The 22,162-nt window shown below is 36.0% G+C and overlaps 1 protein-coding gene across 1 annotated transcript in view; it reads right to left on the bottom strand.

The window, feature by feature from the left end:
* Window positions 1–2,037: 2,037 nt before the first annotated feature.
* KDM7A (lysine demethylase 7A) overlaps window positions 2,038–22,162 on the bottom strand; it is a 107,030-nt gene continuing 86,905 nt past the window's right edge. The window contains exons 16-20 of the mRNA XM_044679398.1: window positions 21,770–21,918; window positions 21,437–21,645; window positions 16,685–16,767; window positions 5,877–6,150; window positions 2,038–3,507 (exon numbers count right to left, since the gene is read on the bottom strand). Coding sequence (XP_044535333.1) covers window positions 3,413–3,507; window positions 5,877–6,150; window positions 16,685–16,767; window positions 21,437–21,645; window positions 21,770–21,918 — 810 coding nt within the window. The 3' untranslated portion in view covers window positions 2,038–3,412. The remainder of the gene's footprint in view (window positions 3,508–5,876; window positions 6,151–16,684; window positions 16,768–21,436; window positions 21,646–21,769; window positions 21,919–22,162) is intronic.

Below are 22,162 nucleotides of genomic sequence, written 5' to 3'. Positions count from 1 at the left end.
ATACTCAAAGACTCCCTCTCCCTCTGTTCCCTCAGTTCACACATGTAGTACATAGCAGGTGCTTGACAAAATACCTTTTCATTTGGCAAATACTAAGAGTACATTTGTTAGGGAGAGTTGGCTATTGTGGTTGTTTTTGACAGTCTCGAAATTAGAATCAAACTAAGTATTCAACTAATGATAACATGAACCATTTTACCTTTATGAATAAAAACAGGTAGATCAGAAATTCCTTCTTTGCATATAATACTCTAAATGATACTGATCAAAGAAATATTTTTAAAAGTATTTCCAAAAAAACTGGACTATTATAAAGTTATTAGTTGTAGATCTTACTAAATTATGCTGTTTAGTTATTAACCATTAGTTCATGGTATAGCATTACTTGAGATTATAAACTTAACAGAAGAAGAAAAATCTATAAGAAAACTTAAACTACTGTCTATTATTATGTAAAAATTGGATAGCTAAAGTCATGATTTCAAATTTGGAAGTCTTGAATCCTTCTATTACGGCTAGTTAACTGCCCCAAAACTATTCCGTATAAACTTGCTGAGCCTGTCATGACCTATATGAACTATTTGCAAAAAGCAGTGCTCTGAAAAAACTTGAAAAATGTTTCTGTCACCAAGCCTGAAAGTTTTTAAGACACTTTGTGCAATGGGGGCTGTTGAAGGTGCTTCATTGGTTCTATCAAATTAAATGGGAGATAATGGGAGGGTCTCACAAAATGTAATTATCCTGGTTATCTTTTAGAAGAGGTGCTTGAGAAGAACTATCTCTGTGCTATAACTCCTCACTTCTTAGAAGGGGAGACTTCTAGCACTAGATATAAATACAGTTATCTCCTCCAGAACAAAACATGAAAGACCAAGAAACCTTGGCAAGACTTGGTGTCCCCAGAGGACTTGAAAAGAAGGTCAATGGAATTATAGCTATGGTTCCCCTCAATCAGAAACATATAATTCTCATTTCAGCTGTAGCGGTTATTAGAGGCATCTTTTAAACTAAATTATCTAGTTATTGGAATTACTTTGGGGATGGTGATTTGATTCTATTAAGTGAAGCTCATTTTCAGAATTTATATACTGGCTACTCATAGTTATTATTTACTCATAATCAAAGTATATAAAGGTTGACTATAGGACATGTAATATAATCCATAAAATAATTCAGTTTGATTTTAGGTTATCTGGCTAAAGAAAATAAAGTTAGGCAGCTACAAATATCTATAACTGTGGCTACAAATTAGATCAGTACATATCTTAGTTTTTTAAAAAATCAGCATAGGCAATAATCTATTTGTATTCTATCCCTGACATCAACACTGTCTACACAAAACCAAAATATTACTTCATTTCAGTGGGAGAAAAGATCAGTCAAACCAGTTTTTTGGCATCATGTAGAAAAAATAATCAACTAGTTGACTTGCTGAATAATTCAGTTCTCAACTAGTTGTTTTGGCATAGTGTGGACATAGCTTAAAGTGAGCTCTTTATAGACATCCTATGTTGATAGATTCTTCTCCCTGACAACCAGAAATGGATCTGTCTTGAGATGTATCCTGGGCTTGGAAAAACTAAGGAAGGGTAAATTCATCACCTATTTATAATTTATTCCTTTAAACTTTGGAAGGAAGATAGGATAAAAGGAAAATAAAAATGTAAATCTGGGAGGAGATATAGTCTGCTTGTTTTAGCTCAACAACATAAATCATAGCACAAAAACATAAATCCTGTCTGTTTGCTAAATGAAAGACAAATCAATGGTATGGGTATATTTCTTCATCATAAAAATAAAGCCTATTCCATTTCCCTCAGACTTGAAATTCTTTGTTGGAACATACAAAATGCCCTTTTTGTCAGAATCAAGAACAGCTATTTTTACACTCCAACCCCATTCAGTATTTAAATTGTTACCAAAAAATATCAATTGAAAAATATAAGCTACTAAACAAGCAACCCAAAATTGGCATTCAATAAGTAGTGTGTTCAAAACAGACAAATGTTTACTTTAAAAAATAAATCTCATCTTCTTTATGTATTGGCTAAGAGGGAGTAAACTGCAGGAACCACCTACTTCACCTCAAACTCCGGCTTATATTAAATCTTCAAAGGTTATAAGATAAAACAATCAATCCTACTTCTTCAATACCCTTGCTGTTCCTCTATAACTTAATATATCAGAAGCCTATTATGATAGGGCTTAATTAATGTAGCTTTATATACATGTCAGGCCAAATCATGCACTCCCCCCCAAACAATAAGGATTTAATATTTTTAACTCATTATAGTAGCCTATAAAGGCAGGTATTTGTTATTCCTGACTCCTCCTTCTCACCTTCAACTGCCCTCCTACAACAAAATCTCAAAGGGAACTCATTAAACAAATGCTAACATAATTAAATTATACCAATCATATAGTTTTTTTTCTTCTGAATGAGGAAAAGGATATTAAAAAGCACTTTTCTTTGGGACCTAACATCAAATGTACAAATGAAAATTCAAAATGTCTGGTTATTTTCTAAGTAGAAAACCACAACTGTCAAAGTGAGAAAAAGAAGTGGGTTAGTTTGTTTTGGTTTGGTTTTTGTAAGATATTTCTTTTTCTTTTTTTTTGGAAAGCCTTGGGTATTGAAGTTGTTTCCCTGTAAAGCAAAGATTCTTCTTCAGTTGTCAGAAAATGCTGGACAACAGAAAAAGAAGATGGAATAAGTTAACTAACCTGGATGACAATATGCAACTTGTAAGTTAGAAAAAGCCACGCTAATAGCTTATTTAAAAAAACACAAAATATATAAAATAAAATGAATTTCATATACATCTTAATTTAAAATAATTAATGCATCAAATCCCTGTTTAAGACTTTAACCTGAATTTCAAATTTTAAGAGTTCAAACAAATTACTGTTACTATGGCTCTTTACCACACGTAACACACGCTATCAAAAATAATTTAAAAACCTTCACATTCTTAAATCTAAATTAGTGAGATACTTCCCCACGAGTCTTCCAAATAAATAGCTTAAAAAAGAAAGAATTTAAAAGTTGTCAACTTTTTAAAAAATCTGTTAAATAAATTATCAATAACTTTCTTTACCCTACCACTGAAAATAAGTCAAGACACTACCAACAACAAAATGATACTCAAGCCCTGACAAGAGACCAGCCCTAGCTCCTGGTCTCTTTTAAAGTTCTCCCCTCCTTCATCCTCCCCCCACCAGGTCCACAATGGTTATTGCTCAGTGGGTGTGGCACAGTGAAAATGCAGCATCAGGTTCATTTTGTTCTTCAGGCAGTGTTTTATATTGTACATGCAAGTCTGCTTCAAGCAGAGGAACAGCAGAAGCTCCAGGCCCCAATGCCCTCAATACTGGTCTCCAAAGGTGAGAGTGGCAGCAATAAAGGCTACCATCACACAAAGAAGCGTGCATGGCCATTTCTGTTCAACTTAAGGATCTTCCCAAGGCGCTGCTTGGCGGTTGCCATTCCTTTCTTTGGACGTTTACCTACAAATATTAACACCAGCATGTTAACTAGGATTAAGAAGACAGTACTCATCAATAGATATTTGTTTTTTGAAGAAAGGGCAGTGTTGCTTACAAGCTGTATATTCTAAATGGAAATGCCTAATTATTTGAAGGTAAAACATCACACAGTCTGGACAAACCAAATTACATCTGTATTTCCACATATTTCTCTTCTTCCATTGAGAAAATAATTATAATACTTCTAGGATAATGCTCTTTTTATGGGAGACATTATTTAGTTGATAGTAAGATGAAAAATGCACTTTGAAGAGGTAGCTTAAAAGACAGAAAGAAAAGCTTGTCAATAAATCTGGTTTATCACTTACTAGAAAGTGACAGACTGAGAATAATAATACATGTACAACCCGTGTTGAAGAGATATGGAAAGAGTAAAGAGTAACAAATAGAGTTCTATGGGGGAAAAAAGTGAGCTATTACTCTTTCAATTTTCTTATGAGGAAATCTTTATAAGATACTAACTACAGTCATGAATGTTAATTTCTCAAAGCATTAAAGTAACACAAATAAATTTTAAAAGGGAAAAGACAAGGATCAAGAGCCTAAAATGCTCTCTAAACCAAGAAAGTGAATATTGTGCAGAGAAGTATTCTCTATGACAATATTAAAATATACCAGGTAAGACCCTTTTGGCATTGTTAAGGGATATTGCAGAACAAAGCAGATCCCAGGACTCTTTAAAAAATTAAACAATGACAGGTGATCCAGCAGAAAACTGCTTGCAGTTTTCTTTGGATCAGAGAAGGGATAATATGAGTGAAAAATCTCCTACCCCCTTATATGAGGATTAGATTTTAAATGTTAGCAGTAGTATTGAGTTAATCATAATTATAATTCTAAGAGAGGTAAATAATGTTAGCATAAGTGATGATTTTAGTAGGCCTTTTATGATTAATTTAGTAATTTAATATAAGTTTTAAAGTAAGATAACTGCTTGAGTATATCACTGTTAGCACAGGCTAGTTTTCGCTTTTGCTTATAACTTGCTATATCATGCCCCCTCAGCAATCATGGTCTTGAATCTGTGACTGGGTCTTTGTTAGCACAGAGGCTTTTTTTTTTTTTTTTTTTTTAAACCCTCACCTTCCATCTTGGAGTCAATACTGTGTATTGGCTCCAAGGCAGAAGAGTGGTAAGGGCTAGGCAATGGGGAGTCAAGTGACTTGCCCAGGGTCACACAGCTGAGAAGTGTCTGAGCCCAGATTTGAACCCAGGACCTCCCATATCTCTAGGTCTGGCTCTCCATCCACTGAGCTACCCAGCTGGCCCCAGCACAGAGGCTTTTGCCTGGGTTAGAAGCCTGGTGATACTCCTTCACCTTTGTATACAGCCCAGTATACACCATCAGGCTTTTGGTCCACTTGGGGGCCTGGTACCTCCTCCTTACCCTGGTCATCTTATACGTCATCCTTGACATCATCAGGCTTAGAAAGTAAGGCTCAGTCCCCCCCACTCTCCCCTTGTTTATCAAGTGACTTCTACCAAGGAGAAGTATTTCCTGATTACTTCAACCAATCCACATCTCTCTATTTTCATCACTGTCTTGTGATGTGTGTTGTGATATTCTTGGGGTAGAAAAGAAGTCCTTTCACAAGGCTTGGGGTCTTTTGGTCTTGACAAGAAGTCTGGCTTTACTGGGAGATCGGCCCTCTTGTAATAAACCCATTTCTTTATGGCTTAGAGACTTTGTTTATCATTTGTGTTTCTGTGGTCAGAAAATCTGCAACACAGGTAATTTTAGACTCTTGCTCCTAGATCATCCTAGTGAGGCAGTTATGAGGTACAGTAAATAGAGCACTGATCCAGAGTCTGAAAGACCCAAGTATAAATCCAGCCTCAGACAAATGCTAGCTTTGTGACTCTGGGCAAGTCATTTAATTTCTGTTCACCTCAGTTACTTCAAATGTAAAATGTTGATAATAGCACCTACCCTCAAAAGGTTGTTGTTAGGATCAAATGAGAGAAATGTGGGAAAAGTGCTTAGTTCAGTAGCTGGCATGTATGTCATATACATGCTTCCTTTCCCTCTAGAGTTCAGAACACCAGGGTTATAGGCTAGGGAAGTCCTCATTGTCTGGTACCCATGACCTAACAGCTATGGAGCACCAAGCTGAGTTTAATACATATTTGTCCATAAATGAACCACTCTATATCTGCTGATCACTAATCTCCTGCTCTCTGGTCCTTTTCTTATTTTTGGCAGTTTATGACCACATGGGCTTTCTGTAGGATATGATTTAAAATCCTTTGTTTCATTTGTTCCCCTTCTAAAGTAAACTAGATACTCTATTTCAAGTGGGGAGACCAGACAGAGCTGCAAAGCCCCTTACCTTTAGTTGCCTGGTTGCTGATGGGCGGTGGGTTGGAAGCAGGTCGCTTAATCGGGTGTAGTGGTAAAGAAAAGGAAGTTTCACCCCCAGAACTTTCTGGGCTAAAACTGCCATTGCTCATCTGGCATGTGCCTGGCACATAGCTTGGATTTTGTGCACACTTCCCATTTTGGAGGCTTGAACCACAGCCGTCCATGTAACTTCTACTTTGAACCTTCTGAGTGAATTCCGATGAATCTTCTTTTTTGATATGTTTCTGAGCTTTACCTGGATCCTGCAACCAAGGAAACAAAACATCTGAATCCACACATGGAATCTGGCACTTAGAATGGCTCATCCTGGGGCCCTGGGCTTTCTCTGGCTTTGAAAGTTTTCTTTAAAAAACGAGCTAGCTCAGGGATCCTTTACCTTTTTGTGTATCATGGAACTCTCAGGCAGTCTCATGACACCTATAGATTCCTTCTCAGAATATTTTTTAAATGCGTAAAATAGAATACATGGGATTACAAAGGAATCCATTTATAATGAATATAATTATTGAATTCTTTCTTTAAAGATCATAGATGCCAGGTTAAGAACTCCTATGCTAGAATATTGATCACAGTAACAGTAATATTGAAAGGATGATCAACTCTGGAAAATTGCTCTGATCAAGACAATGATCCAAGACAATTTCAAAGAATCTATAGTGAAAACTGCTATCCACCTGCAAGGAAAAAACTGATAAACTCTGAGTGCATATGGAAGCATATATGTTTTTACTTTCTTTATTTCTCTTGCTTTTTTTTTAACTTCTGTGTATTGGCTCCTAGGTGGAAGAGTGGTAAGGGTGGGCAATGGGGGTCCAGGGTCACACAGCTGGGAAGTGTCTGAGGCCAGATTTGAACCTAGGACCTCCTGTCTCTAGGCCTGACTCTCAATCCACTGAGTTACCCAGCTGCCCTCTCTTAATTTTTTTTTGACAACATGGCTAGAGAAAATATGTTTTGCATGACTTCATGCATATATAAGGATGATATTAGAAATTAAGTCTTGTATATTAGTTTGGAGATAAGAAGTAGAGAAGCTGGCTTGAGAATTAATTGGAGTTTTAAACAATTCTGAGACAGAGTGTCAGTTTAAAATGTTGACAGTTTGACAGTTTTTCTGTGGCAGTTAGTTTCTCTCTCTCTCTCTCTCTCTCTCTCTCTCTCTCTCTCTCTCTCAGTGCTGGGAGCAGGAGACATCTTCTTTTGTCTCTCTTGTCTGAGGTAAAAGGAAAGGAGGGCAAAACCTGAGGAGTTAAGTTATTTCCCTTTTCTAACTTGGGAAACACTAGTGACTTTCTAATCCTTTTCAAAACTTGTTTTTATATCTGAGATTACCAAAGAAAGACCTGGTCTTTGGTTTGGATTCTGAGTTTGCTAAGGCTCAGAATCCTAACTTGGTTCTTGCTGAGGCTCAGCCAGCTGGTCTATAACTTCTTATAAGGATAACAGTGTTAAGTTAATGGTAGAATAGCGAAAATTTGGGTTAGTCAGATCAGGAAGGATCAGGGTAGCCTGTGGAAATAGGAGAAGCGGTTCCTTATGGAACCAGGGAATTTTATTTGGATGGAATTAGAATCCCTTAGAGTTAGAAATCCTTTTTTTATCCTCACTGTCTAAATAGCTTATTTTTATATAACAAGAGTCTCCTTAGTGTCCTTGCACCTGGCCCTAATGAGAAGTTAACTTATAAGCTTCACTTCAATTATATAAACTGAAGATACTTTGTAAGCACAAGAAGCAGAGTATCAAATCAAGTTATAATCAATAATCAATTCATTTACATTTATTTTTACAATACACATATATACGCACGCACACACACACACATATATAGGGTATTATATTTTTTGCTTCTCAATGGGTTTGAGAGGAAGTGGAGGGAAAGAGAGAATTTGGAATGCAAAACAAAAACATTAAAAGAAATCCAGTGGTAGCTATTGAATTATTACCAAAATGAAGCAATTTTAAGTCAACACTATTTTAATTATTCCTGTCAATTAAGGCAGAGAAATGTGACAATCTAATATAGATTACAAAAGCTTGGGGAAAAACGATTAGAGATAATGAAACCTAGTTCACTAAGCATGACAATGATAAGACTCTCAATATAATGCTGCTCTCTACCCTCTTATTAGGGACATACAAACAAGGCATAATGAACAGATGATTAGAAACTTATTTTAGTATTTATTTATTTAAACCCTTACCTTCCATTTTAGAATCAATATTATGTATTGGTTCCAAAGCAGAACACTAAGGGTTAGGCAATACAGGTGAAGTAAAAGCGATTTGTAAGCACAACAAGCAGAGTATCAAATCAGCTTATAATCAATAATCAATTCATTTACATGAACCCAGAACCTCCTGTCTAGGCCTGGCTATCAATCCACTGAGCTGCCTAGCTGCTCCCTACTTATTTGTTTCCTACCAATAATAATTAATTTCCTCACTTTATAAAATTAATTGCAATTTGGAACTATGCCCAAAGAGCGCTAAAAGAATGCCTACCCTTTGACCCAGCCATACCATAGCTAGGGTTTGTACCCCAAAGAGATCATAGATAAAAAGACTTGTAAGAAAATATTTATAGCTACGCTCTTTGTGGTGGCAAAAAACTGGAAAAGGAGGGTATGCCCTTCAACTGGTGAATGGCTAAACAAATTGTGGTATATGCTGGTGATGGAATACTATTGTGCTCAAAGGAATAATAAACTGGAGGAATTCCATGTGAACTGGAAAAACCTCCAGGAATTGATGCAGAGTGAAAGGAGCAGAGCCAGAAGAACATTATATAGAGACTGATACACTGTGGTAAAATAGAATGTAATGGACTTCTGTACTAGCACCAATGCAATGACACAGGACAATTCTGAGGGATTTATGGAAAAGAATGCTATCCACATTCAGAGGAAGAACTACAGGAGTTGAAACAGAAGAAAAACAACTGCTTGAACACTTGGGTTGATGTGGACACGATTAAGATGTAGACTCTTAATGACCACCCCTAGAACAATTATCAATAATATGGAAATAGGTCTTGATCCATTGATCAAGGAAGAAACCAGTAGAAATGTGTGTCAGCTACTGGGGGAGGGGGGCGTGGGAGGAGGAAGAGCAAGAACATGAATCATGTAACCATGGAAAAATTTTTTCTAAAGAATAAACAAAATAAACACATGTTAATTTAAAAAAATAAAATTAATTGATTCACCTATATAAGTGAAGCACTCTGAAATCACAACCCAGGTGGTGTGAACATAGTTAAGAGATATGATTATTGACCCTGAAGCATATCTTAAAACAATTTTTAGAAATAATTTTATTGATATCTTTTCTTTTTTTTGTCATTCCTAAATATATTTCCTTACCATTAACCAAATGAACATTCATTCCCTTCAAACAGAGAAAAGCAGTTGGACAAAAACAATAGTTACTTTATCTGACAATGTATAAAGCATATCTTTTCACTAAAGGATTTGGCACTGCTTTTATTTTTTAATTAAAAACAAAAAAAACAACTTTACCTTCTGTCTTAGAATCAGTGGTAAGTATTGGTTTTAAGGCAGAAAAATTAAGGGCTAAGGCAACTGGGGTTAAGTGACTTGTCCAGGGTCACACAGATAGGAAGGAGCTGAGGCCAAATTTGAACTCGGTATCTCCCATCTCTAGGCTTGGACATTGTTTCTTTTAAAATATAATTCCACGCATGCCCTAACTATAAACACTTTGTTAAGTAAGAGAATTCTTAACAGGTAGTCCATAGCTATTGTCTCATTGGTTGTGGGTTTTTTTGACTCTTTCGATTTATTATCATTTTTCCCAATTACATGTAATAACAAATTTATACAAGTTTTCAGAAATTATATGATCCAAATTGTCTCCTTTTCCTCTCTTCCCACCCCCTCCCAGAACTGGTAAGCAATTTGCCTTAGGTTATACATGTATTATCATGTAAAACATATTTCCATATTGTTCTTTTTTGTAAGTGAATAATCATAAAACAAAAACAAAAATAAACATGTGAAAAACTATATGCTTACATCTGCATTCCAACTCCAACAGTTCCTTCTTTCTCTGGAGGGGATAGCATTCATTGTCATAAGTCCTTCAGAATTGTTCTGGATTATTATATTGCTATTAATAGCAAAGATTATAACAACTGATCATTCCACAATATTGCTGTTACTGTGTACAATGTTCTCCTGGTTCTGCTTATTTCACTCTGCATCAGTTTATGTATTTCTTTCCAGCTCTTTCTGAAATCATCCTGTTCATCATTTTCTTACAGCATAATAGTATTCCATCACCATCCTATACCACAGTTTATTCAGCCATTCCCCAATTGATGAACATCCCCTTAATTTCCAATTCTTTGCCACCACAAAGAGTGCGGCTATGAGTATTTTTGTCTTTTTACTTTTCTTTTTTAATATCTTTGAGAGTCAGACCTAGTTTCGGTATTTTGGATCATAGGGTATGCACTGTTTTATATATAGCCCTTTGTGCTGGATTCAGTCACAACTCTACCAGCAATGCACCAATGTTCCAATTTTGCCACATCCCCTCCAACATTTATCACTTTCCTTTACTGTCATGTTGACCAATCTGATAGGTGTGAGGTTGTACCTTAAGAGGTATTTTAATTTGCATATCTCTAATCAAGAGGGATTTAGAACATTTTTATTGGTGGCTTTGATTTCTTCATCTGAAAACTGCTTATTCATATCCTTTGACCATTTGTCAATTGGGGAATGACTCAGATTCTTATAAATTTAATTAGTTCTTTATATATTTGCAAAATGAAATCTTTTATCAGAGAAATTTGTTATAAAAAATTTTCACAGTTTGTTGCTTCCCTTCAAATCTTAGTTGCATTGATTTTGTTGGTACAAAACCTTTTAAATTTAATATAGTCAAAATTATTCATTTTACATCATATAATGATCTCTATCACTTGGTCATAAATTCTTCCCATCTTCACAGATCTGACAGGTAAACTATTCTAAGTTCCCCTAATTTACTTATAATATCACCCTTTATGTCTAAATCATATGTCCATTTTGACCTTATCTTGGTATAGAGTGTGAGATATTGATCTATACCTAATTTCTGCCAAAATATTTTCCAATTTTCCCAGCAGTTTTTGTCAAATAATGAGTTCTTATTCCCAAGACTGGGATCTTTGGATTTATCTAACACTAGATTGCTGAGGTCATTTCCCCTCGTCTATTCCTTTGATCCATCCCTTTATCTCTTAGCCAGTTCCAGATTATTTTGATGATTACTGCTTTATAGTACAGTTTAAGATCTGGTACAGCTAGGTAACCATCCTTAACATTTTTTTTCATTAGTTCCCTTGATATTCTTTTTCTACCTTTTGTTCTTCCAGATAAATTTTGTTATTTTTTCCTAGTTCTATAAAATAGCTTTTTGATAGTTTGATTGGTATGGCACTGAATTAAGTGATTTAGATAGGATTGTCATTTTTGTTGTATTAGCTCGGCCTACACATGAACTATTAATTTTTTCTAATTGTTTAGATCTAACTTTATTTGTATGAAAAGTGTTTTGTAATTGTGCTCACATAATTCTGGTCAGGTAGATTCCCAAGTATTTTATATTGTCTACAGCAGCATTTGCAAAGTATTGGTATGCATGCCAGACCAGTAGGAGGAGAGTTACTCCATTCACCCTCTTCCCAGCACCCAACGACATTTTTTGCATGCCCCACACCTCCGTTCAGAGGCCCAAAGCAAGCAGTTCCTTTGCCCAAAGCAAGCCACTTCTTCCCTTCACTCTTGGGGAAGGGGGGGAGCACGTTCATAGTCATTTTCAAATTGCATTTTCAACAGCGAACTTGAAAACCTCACTAACACTGTTCTAGAGCAGTAATGGGGAAACTACAACCCTCAGGCCAGATGCGGCTCCCTGAAATGTTCTATCTGGCCACACGACTTTATTCCTAATCTGATCACTACAATGAGTAGGATACAATACAATGAAACTTTGAAAAAGTTGCCTTAGAAATAGATTGACAGATGAGCATTTCCTTTTCTTTGGCCCCCTCTTTAAAAAGTTTGCCCATCACTGGTTTAGAGTAATTCCTCTTTCTAACTCTTGCTTCTGGACTTTTGCTGGAGATATACAGAAATGTTAATGATTTCTATGGATTTATTTTGTATGCTACAACTTTGCTAAAGTTATTATTTCAACTAGTTTTTTAATTGATTCTCTAAGTATACCATATCATATCATCTGCAAAGAATGATAGTCTAGCTTCCTCTTTGCCTATTTTAATTACTTCAATTTCTTTTTCTTTTTAAAATTTCTACAGCTAGCATTTCTAGTACAATATTAAATAAGAGTGGTGATAATGGGCTTCCTTGCTTCACTTCTGATTTTACTGGGAAGCCATCCCCATTTCAGATAATACTTGTTGATTGTTTTAAGGAAAGGCCCTTATTCCTATGCTTTCTAGTGTTTTTACTAGGAATGTGTGTTCTACTTTGTTGAAGGCTATTTCTCTATGTAGTGAGATAATCATGTGATTTCTGTTGGTTGATTACTGATATGGTCAATTATGCTGATAGTTTTCCTAATATTAAACCAGTTTTGTTCTTCTGGTATAAATCTCACCTGGTCATAGTAAATAATCTTTGTGATATATTGCTGAAGTCTCTTTGCTCGTATTTTATTTAAGATTTTTGCATCAATATTCATTAAGGAAATTACAAATTACAAAATAAGGTTTTTAAATGGTAGAGTAACATATCACTTCAACAGAGGAGAGAAACTTAGGGCAGGGGAAAGCAACTCAGAGGCTATTACAATAGATCAAATAAGAAGTACTGAAGGCATGAATGAGGGCATTGCTGCCCAAGAGGACCATCAGACTGGCAAAGAGGGAAATGACAAATGTTGGAGGAAAAATTACAGCAAAACAGATACACTGATGTACTAGTGTAAACTGGTCCAATGATTCTCACTCAAAAAATTACTAAACTTCACAAATTCTTTGACTCATCAAGCATTGCTAGGCCTGTACTTCAGAGATAAAAGGAAAAGGAAAAAGACACATATGGGCAAAATATTTATAGCAGATCTTTTCAGAGGAACTTGGGGAAACCTCTATGAACTAATGTAAAGTAGTAAGCAAATAGAATAATTTCTACAAAGACAATAATATCCTCTAGGGAAAAAAAAAAAAACACAACACAATTTTGAAAGGCTTTAGAATTTGGAACAACCCAGTGATAAACCAAGATTCCAAAGGCCTGAAGATGCAACATACCACCAGAGAGGTGACAGACTTAAAATGCAGAATAAGGCACAGATTTTTTTAGACATGGACAATGTGGGAATTTGTTTTGTTGTACTATGTTGTTGTGAGGATAAAATGAGATCATGTTCATAAGGCACTTTGCAATGGTACAAAATGGCTTAATTCATTCTCTACTATGGGCACCGAATATTAGCATTTCATGCCATCTTGTAGCTTGGTGAATATTGCTGGCAAGCATACACTATTGTGTTTTCTTAAGACTCACTTCATATTTATGAACCAAGGGTTAACAAATCAAACAAGGTTTGGGTTATCTCTTTTAAGGAAATATTGAAAGATTGTGATTTATGTAAAGGAAACGTTTTTTTAGAAGAGAGCCTTGAGGGGCAGGTAGGTGGTTCAGTGAATTAAGAGCCAGGTCCAGAGATAGGAAGACCTAGGTTAGAATCTGGCCTCAGACACTTCCCAGCTGTGTGACCCTGGACAAGTCACTTAACCCCCATTGCCTAGCCCTTACTACTCTTTTGCCTTGGAACCAAGACACAGTTTTGATTCCAAGACAGAAGGTAAGGGCTTAAAAAAAAAAAAACACCAAAAAAAAAATCAACAACAGAAGAGAGTCTAGAAGGCAGCATTTTGCTATACCAAATCAAATACTTTTTTTCTAAACAACAATCCAAAGGCAAAAAGAGATCTTGTAATTCTCTACATCATTCAGTCAACTTTGTGATAATAAAGCTCCGGTCCACCATGAAACAGTGATTGTGAAAGCATGCCTCTTCTCCACTAACACCTTCATGACCTTCGTAAAAAATTTATGGATATAGGAAAGTAGGCATACAGGTCAGTAGTTGTTTTCTTGGATCTTTTTATTGCATTAATAAAATCCAATATTTTCCCACTCTATTCTTCAGATATCTTGTGTATTTTCCATCTTCTCACAACTATGTCACCTTCAACATAGATCTCTTCAATCACTCAATCTAATCCATCTACTTTTCCTATTCTTTGTTCTTTTTACTATGTCTACATCCTCTATAAATAGATCAAGAACTGAAATATTAGAGTCCAAGTGTAGTGACTCTACTTTCCTTGATGATGATAAGTTTTGTTTTTCTCCTTCCTTTTCACCCTTTAAAAGCTCCTGGAATTACTTTTCTTAAATTGGATCTCTCCCCAACCTGTTACTGAACTGATTTTGTCCTCCATGCTTCTTTCTGTTTTATGGATGATAAGGATTTGAATTCTTCTATCATTCTTCTTTTTCTACAAACAATTTTAAAGCCAATATTGTCTTGGCCAATTATTGTAATGCCTTAATAACTGCTCTCTCTGTTTGAATTAAGTGTTTACTTACTAAAAAGCTTTAAAGGGCTCCTCTCATCTCCTTGTTAGGTCACTTGATTTATATTTCTTAAACTGTTTAAAATTAGTTTGATCAATGTCTGTCCTTTAATTCACTATCCATTTTTCATTATCAAGAGTTCATTTAAATAGAGAAGCATCAAGCTGTTTCAAATGTACATCCTACCTTTTTAATCACAGAAAGGAAACAAACATATGCTACTTAGAGAAAAACTGAAAATTAAAACTCCAGGAGAGTTAAGTGAATCAGTGGATAGAAAGCCACACCTGCAGACAGGAGGTTTTTGGGGTCAAATCTGGTCTCAGGCTCTTTCTAGCTGGGTGACCCTGGGCAAGTCACTTAATCCCAACTGCCTAGTTATTACCATTCTTCTGCCCTGGAACCAATACACAGTATTGATTCCAAGACAGAAGATAAGGGTTTTAAAAAAAAAACTAAAACTTCTCCAAGCTTTGGGGTCCATGCCCTCTTTACTCTCAAAGAGCAAACAGGTCTTTATCAGAAACATTATCTAGGTTGATTAAACTAGGTTTTAATTAATAATAATAATACCAAACATTTACATACCTCCTCTATGCCAGGTACTGCTATGCTTTACAAATATGATCTTATTTTATCTTCACAACCATGTGATCTTTGCTTTAATAAGCTATAATTATACATAATAAATATATGACTATCAGCAATGCCTGATTTGAGAGACCTACACTTTCTAAACTGTCTAATCATTCCCATTATAGTTCCTAGACCAGGTTGATGAGACAAACGAATAAATAGCTCTTCTAGTAGATACACATAATAGCATATATCCTACCCAGCTCTTGACCTGAAGTTGCTCCTGCTAAACTGACCAAAGGAAGTATCACCCACCTTATCCTAGAAACTCCAAACAGATAAGCATATAACCTTTTTTCCTCCTCCTCATTCATTCTCTCCCTGCAAAAGATATTCATTGTGTACATAACAAAGGTGGGAACCTAGGCAAAACTATAAAGGGCATCTTTGGTGCTTCCTAAATCTTATATCTCACTTCTGGTGCCCCCTCCCTAGCTCTTTTCAGTTGGTAGTCAACTAAACTATGAAAGCTAAGTGATAATCAAAGCATTCTCTCTCTAAACACATATATTCCTTCACTGCAGGATATACATTTTATTTTACTTTTAAAATTCTTGCCTTCTGTCTTAGAATCAACCAAGGCAGAAAAGCTATAAGGGATAGGCATTTGGGGTTAAGTGACTTGCCCAGGGTCACATAACTAAGGAAGTGTCTGAAGCCACATATGACCCTCCCTTCTCCAGGCCTGGCTCTCTATCCACTGAGCCACCTAGCTACCCTTATAACTACATTTTAAAAAGGAACTTTTAAATAATAATAATAATAATAATAATAACAATAACTAACATTTACGTAATACCTCCTCTATGCCAGGTACTGCTGTGCTTTACAAATATGATCTTATTTTATCCTCACAACCTTGTGAGGTAAGTGCTATTATTATTCCCATTAACAACTACACTTTAGTTGTCATTATTATCAATACCATCATCACTGCTACCACCAATTTGGCCCTTACTCCATTAGTCCTCCTACTTCTTCAGGGAAAGGGGGGCTCTACTTCCCTTCTTTTCCTTCCCTTTTCCCCAAGGTGAGTAAATGCAGATGAACCTGGTAAGGCAGGAGCCAACCTCTATTCTTAATGCTGTTGCCTTCTTTTATTCCTATGGTTTCTGACCAGGTGATAAAATCATATTTTTGGATTTTGGAACAAGTTATTAAAGACATAACAGCCAAGATTTCCTCATGATCAAATTATTCCAGTCACATCAAAATTATGTTCCCCAGAGCTTCAGGCTGGCAGTTTTTCTTACTGATAATGAAAAACGATGAATATGTTCACTATTCAGTAGGTATTTGTGCTTATGAAAAACTGGATCAGCATGATTATGCATTAATAAAAATAAGTAGCTGTTCAAGAATGCCTATAGTGTAACATTTTAACTTCCATAGTACAAAAATAAAAAACTAAGCAAATGATTATTCTGTAGGCTCTTTATAAGTATCTGGCATATAGTAAGTATTTAAGTACTTGTTAACTGATTAAATGAAAAGAAGTTTCTAAATTTAGACATACCTGAGGATTATACCTAGAAGTTGTAAGTTGCCTGACCCAGGATGAAGACCCCAATTCTTGTTCCTCTGTCTTAATATGATGACCTAAGGAAATAAGTTTAAATTTAATCACAAGACAGAATATCTTCCAGGCTTTCATAAAAAAAGCTTAAAATAGAAAACAATTTGCACCAATGTAGTATTTAGTGCATATTGATAAGACACCTCTTGGTTCACACTTTCAACAAAAAATGTCTTTTCAACAAGATCTCTATACAACTTTCAAATTATTTTATCAATTCTCAAGCTGGATTACAATTGAATGAATCCACTGAACCCATATACTGATAGTCAAGAGAACTGAGAGATTTACACCACTAATTTTTACCTAAGAATTTAGAGGTGTTTACTGAAAAATTTCTTCATAGGGATGTGCAAAGTATTAATATAAAAAAATAATAGTTCCTGCAATTTGGAAATGAGCACCTATCCTAACGGAAGCATAGGAACAAACACACCATTTGAAAGGACTAATGGTTAAAATTTCCTTGGACTTCCCTGCCCCCCTACCCACTCAATTTACTCTCAAGTAGCAAATAGAAAACACTCCATCAAGAACAAGGAAGGAGACATTCTGAAATGTTTTATTTACCCTCTCAAAAAAAGAAAAAAGACAGAAAAAGGAGGATTCAATTGACCACGCCTGCCAAGTCATTCATAGCATTAAATCTAGAATGTGTTATTACTGGCACTGCCACAAGGTTAAATGACTTCCCAGAGATTAAAAAACAAAACAAAACAAACAAAAAAAAAAAACACAACGGAATACAGAAGAAATAAAAAGAGTTATCAAGAAAGTTCCAGCAAATTCACTTTAAAGGCTGAATTAGCAATCTGGATTATTTCTCATCTAATACTCATCAATTCTGAGAAAGATGTCTTGGGGAACATTTTAAAAAAAGAAAGAAAAGTTTAAATTCTCACAATAACCAACAACTTCATGGATTTCCTCAACACGCCCATATACAATGATGACTAATACCACTGAAATAAAATTATGAAGACCATTCTCAAAATATTTAGTTATATAATTGAGTTATTGGACTCATTCTTCCCATACTTTCTTCCAAAGTTCTGACCTGTATAAAAAGTAGTAAGCAGGAAGAAAGTGAAAATTAAAAAATGTTTTTGCTACTGAGAACTGCTGTGTAAAAAAAGTCACCTTGCAACTTCTGGATGACGCCAGTTGAGAAGACCTAAAAACTAAAACTAAAGCCCTGCCCTGTCCTTCAAAACCATAATGATGCCAGTGATGAGCTGGCAGAATTAGTGGACCTTCCTATTTCTCTGAGAGCAGATCTATATACATAAGCCAATTGAGTCAGTCAAATATCATTTATCAAGTGCTAAGTATGTGCCATAAACAGTGTTAAGCACCGTGGATTCTAAAGAAAGACAAAAACATTCACTTTCCTCTCAGAGAACACATTCTAATGGGGAGGTAACATGAAAAGAACACAGTGAACATAAGACAGATAATGTATCTTGAGATGCTAAGAGTAATCTGACAGAGGAAAGCACTAGCAGCTGGAGGAATTAGGACCTTCTTGCACAAAGCAGGACTTAAGCTGAGGCTGGAGGGAAGCTGGAGAAACCAAGAGGTAGAGGGAGGGGGCAGACTATTCCAAGAATGGAGGATAGAGGGAATAAAGACACAGATGAAAAATGGAATGTGGCCATGTCTGAAGAACTCCAAAAACTGGGACTGTACCAAAAGAAGACCGGAAAGGTAGGAAGGGGTTATGGTGCACAAAACTTTAAATGCCAAACAGAAGACTTTTTATTTGATTCTAGAGGTAACAGGAAGGGATCAGCACTCACTGAGCAGGAAGAGGATTTGAGGAGAAAAATAAAATGACACCAAAATTAGGAGCCTGGGTGACTGGAAGATGGTGGTATCCTCTGCATACTAACAAGAAAATTTGGAAGGAGCAAAGATTGGAAGAGAAAGACAGAATCAGTTTTGGATATACCTAAAGGACAAGTAGTCTGAGGCAACTGGTAATTGTGGTAGCAACTCAGAAGAAAGACCAGGGGCTGGATATATAGATCTGAGAATGACTTGCATAGAGATACATTTCTATATAGAAATAATAAAACTGCATCTACTATACTCTTTACTCAACTCATCCCTTTGAGCAGTGGTTCCCAAACATTTTTGGCCTACCACCCCCTTTCCAGAAAATATTACTTAGCGCCCCCTGGAAATTATGAAACTATTTATTGAACTCAGAAGAAAATGAAATACAAAAAAAAGTGTGGCCATCACCGCCTCCCTGAATCTCTGCAGCACCCACCAGGGGGTGGTAGCATCCACTTTGGGAATCACTGCCTTAGAAATCTACTATGTGTGGTATTAAAACAAGATTTGACAACTTTTTTTTGGAAATTCTTACCTCCTGTATTAAATCAATACCAATACCAAGTGATAAAGGCTAGGCCAGTGATGGGCAAACTTTTTAAAGAGGGGGCCAAAGGAAAGGAAATGCTCATCTGTCAGTCTGTTTCTAAGGCAACTCTTTCAAAGTTTCATCATATTGTATCCTATTCATTGTATTCGTCAGATTAGGAATAATGTCGAGAGGCCTGATAGAACATTTCAGGGGGCTGCAGTTTGCCCATCACTGGGCTAGGCAATGAGGGTCAAGTGACTCGCCTAGGCTCACACAGGTAGGAAGCATCCAAGACCAAATCTGAAGCCAGAACCTCCCATATCCAGAGGCCTGGCTCTCTTTCCACTGAGCCACCTAACAGTCCCTTGTCAATAACCTTTCTAAACATGCCTTGATGGAGCAAAAGGATTAAGGAAGAGAAACATTAAAATTAAATCAAAAGTTAAGTCTGATTGATTGGGAAACTGGTGATATGAATGAATGAATGAATATATACATTCATTAAGCAGTTGCTATATTCAAAGCTCTGTGCTATATTCTGGGGATATAAAGAGAAAAGCAAGGTAGCCATCCTTACTCTCAAGATCACATTTTTTACAGGAGAGACAATTTATAGGATGGTTTATTTGCAGGGTGGATGGAAAGAAAATTAGAAGGGGTAGTATTTAGAAGGAAGATGATATATGTATTTTTGTACATGTTGAGTTTCACTAGCAGACAGGATAGGATATTCTGGTAGCAATGTGAGCTTAGAAGAGAAATTAGGGCTGGGGGTATATAGATTTGGAAATCCTCTGCATAGAAGTGATCATTGAAATCATAGGACTGGATAAAGCAGTCAAGAGGATAGGGGGTGGGGGAGAGAAGAAAGCTAACACTTGAGGTGGGGCAGAAGGAAGAATCTAGATGAATTAGCTAAGCTAAAGTCAGTCACATAGGAAGAGAACCAAAAAGTAGTAAAAGCAATGACAAAGAATCTAAGGGGAAAAAAGATGGTAGTCAACAGTATTAAATTTTATAGGAAAGTCAAGAGAAGGATGAGGACAAGGAAAAGACCAGGATTTTGTATTCGGGAGGTGAATGGTGACCTAAGAAAGGAAATTTACTAGAAGTGGAGTGAGTAATAAAGAAGTAGAAGCAGTGAGTTCAGTCTACAAATTTGACACTGTAGGAGAAAGATGGTATGCTAGCTAGGAGGCATGTAGGTCAAAGGAAGGATTTTGTTTGTTTTAAAAACAAGAAAGGAAAGTTAGACTAAGCATTTAGGAGAAAGAAATGCAAATGGATGATTGGACTCGGTCCTATGAAAGGAAGAAGGGGAATATCATCTTTGGAACACACAGAAGGGTTAGCTTTGACAAGCAGAATCTAGGGTATAGGTGGAAAGGTCATATTCTTTTGAGATTATAGGGAATTAACTATGTTGCTAGATACTTGGAATCTAAGAATGTAATTATCATGTCACTTTGTTTCCTTTGCCCTCTTAATTTTGTCCCCATTTGTTTAGCAACTAACACAGATAAAGCTGGAACTGAAAGGGAATTGAAAGGTTCACATGACTGGTTTTAATGAGGGGATGCCCTTCGATTGGGGAATGGATGAACAAATTGTGGTATATGCTGGTGATGGAATTCTATTGTGCTGAAAGGAATGATAAACTGGAGGAATTCCATGTTAATTGGAATGACCTACATGAACTGATGCACAGTGAAAGGAGCAGGTCCAGGAGAACCTTATACACGGAGACTGATACACTGTGATACAATTGAATGTAATGGTCTAATAGAATGTAATGGAATGTAATTGCTGCTACTAGCAACAATGCAATGATCCAGGACATTTCTGAGGGACTTATTAGAAAGAACGCTACCCACACCCAGGGAAAAAACTGTAGGAGTAGAAACACAGAAGAAAAACAACTGCTTGATCACATGAGTCAATGGGGATATATAACTGGGGATGTAGACTCAGCTATCACCCTAATGCAAATAATAATATGGAAACAGGTCTTGATCAATGACACATATAAGACCCAGTGGAATTGCTTGTTGGCTACAGGAGGGGGATGGAAGGAGGGGAAGGAAAGAACATGAATCATTTAACCACAGAAAAATATCCTTAACTAATCAATCAATTAATTAAAAACTTTCAGGTTTGGAAAAAAAAGAAAAAGAAAAAAAAGGCTGGCTTTAAGAGCCAAAAGCCTGTACCAGTACACCGAGATAGGCTATGACTCATGACAATGAATCAACATTGAGACTATATTGCTCTATCAAGTTCAGTCACAGGTTGGCTCAAAGATCATGCATGACATTGCTTACCATATTCCAATGGCTTATGGGACTGATAGAATTGCCTAACTTCATGGTTACTCCTATGGCAGCTGTTATGTTCATGAAGTGAGCTTCTTTCATCTATGTAGTCTGTGCTTTGTATCTGCCTTGTTAAGCAGGTGGTATAGTGCAATCCTGCCATGGACAGCATGCCCTGAATAGCTTCTTCCTCTGTGCTGGTAGAGGTAGGACATTCCCTAAAAGTAGAAGGAACACAGAATAAAATTGCTATTTCTTCTTTGAAATGTCACTAAAAATCTATTCAATGAAAAGTCGTTACCTTCCAATATAAGAAAACCCAATTCATACCAGAATGCCTACCTCTTACTTGGAATTTCTCTTCGAGATGGCTTCTTATTAGTTTGGTATAAGTTCACTGTCATTTCAGATTCCTCCTTAAAATTTGAAGATATTTTCTGTTTCTTTTCATCACCTGAGCTTTCTGACTCTTCCCTGGTAAAATCATTTTTCTACAATGATAAACAATTTAATGAAATCTATATAAAATACATGACATTTTTAAAAGTACTGCTGAGAATTATAAGATGCTGAGCAACAAACTGAAAATGTTAGTGAATATAGGTGGCATTTTTATTACTGCTGTGACTGAAGGCAGATTTAAAAAGTCAAAAACTAAGAATGTGATATCTAAAAGTGAGATTTAGATTCATTTATATTTACTAAAAATATAGTAAAGATGGGATTTTTGACCTG

Source organism: Gracilinanus agilis, chromosome 5 (genome assembly GCF_016433145.1).
Source record: "Gracilinanus agilis isolate LMUSP501 chromosome 5, AgileGrace, whole genome shotgun sequence".
NCBI lineage: Eukaryota > Metazoa > Chordata > Mammalia > Didelphimorphia > Didelphidae > Gracilinanus > Gracilinanus agilis.
Note: the sequence above shows the minus strand (reverse complement) of the source record. Positions and strands in the feature narration are given on the sequence as shown.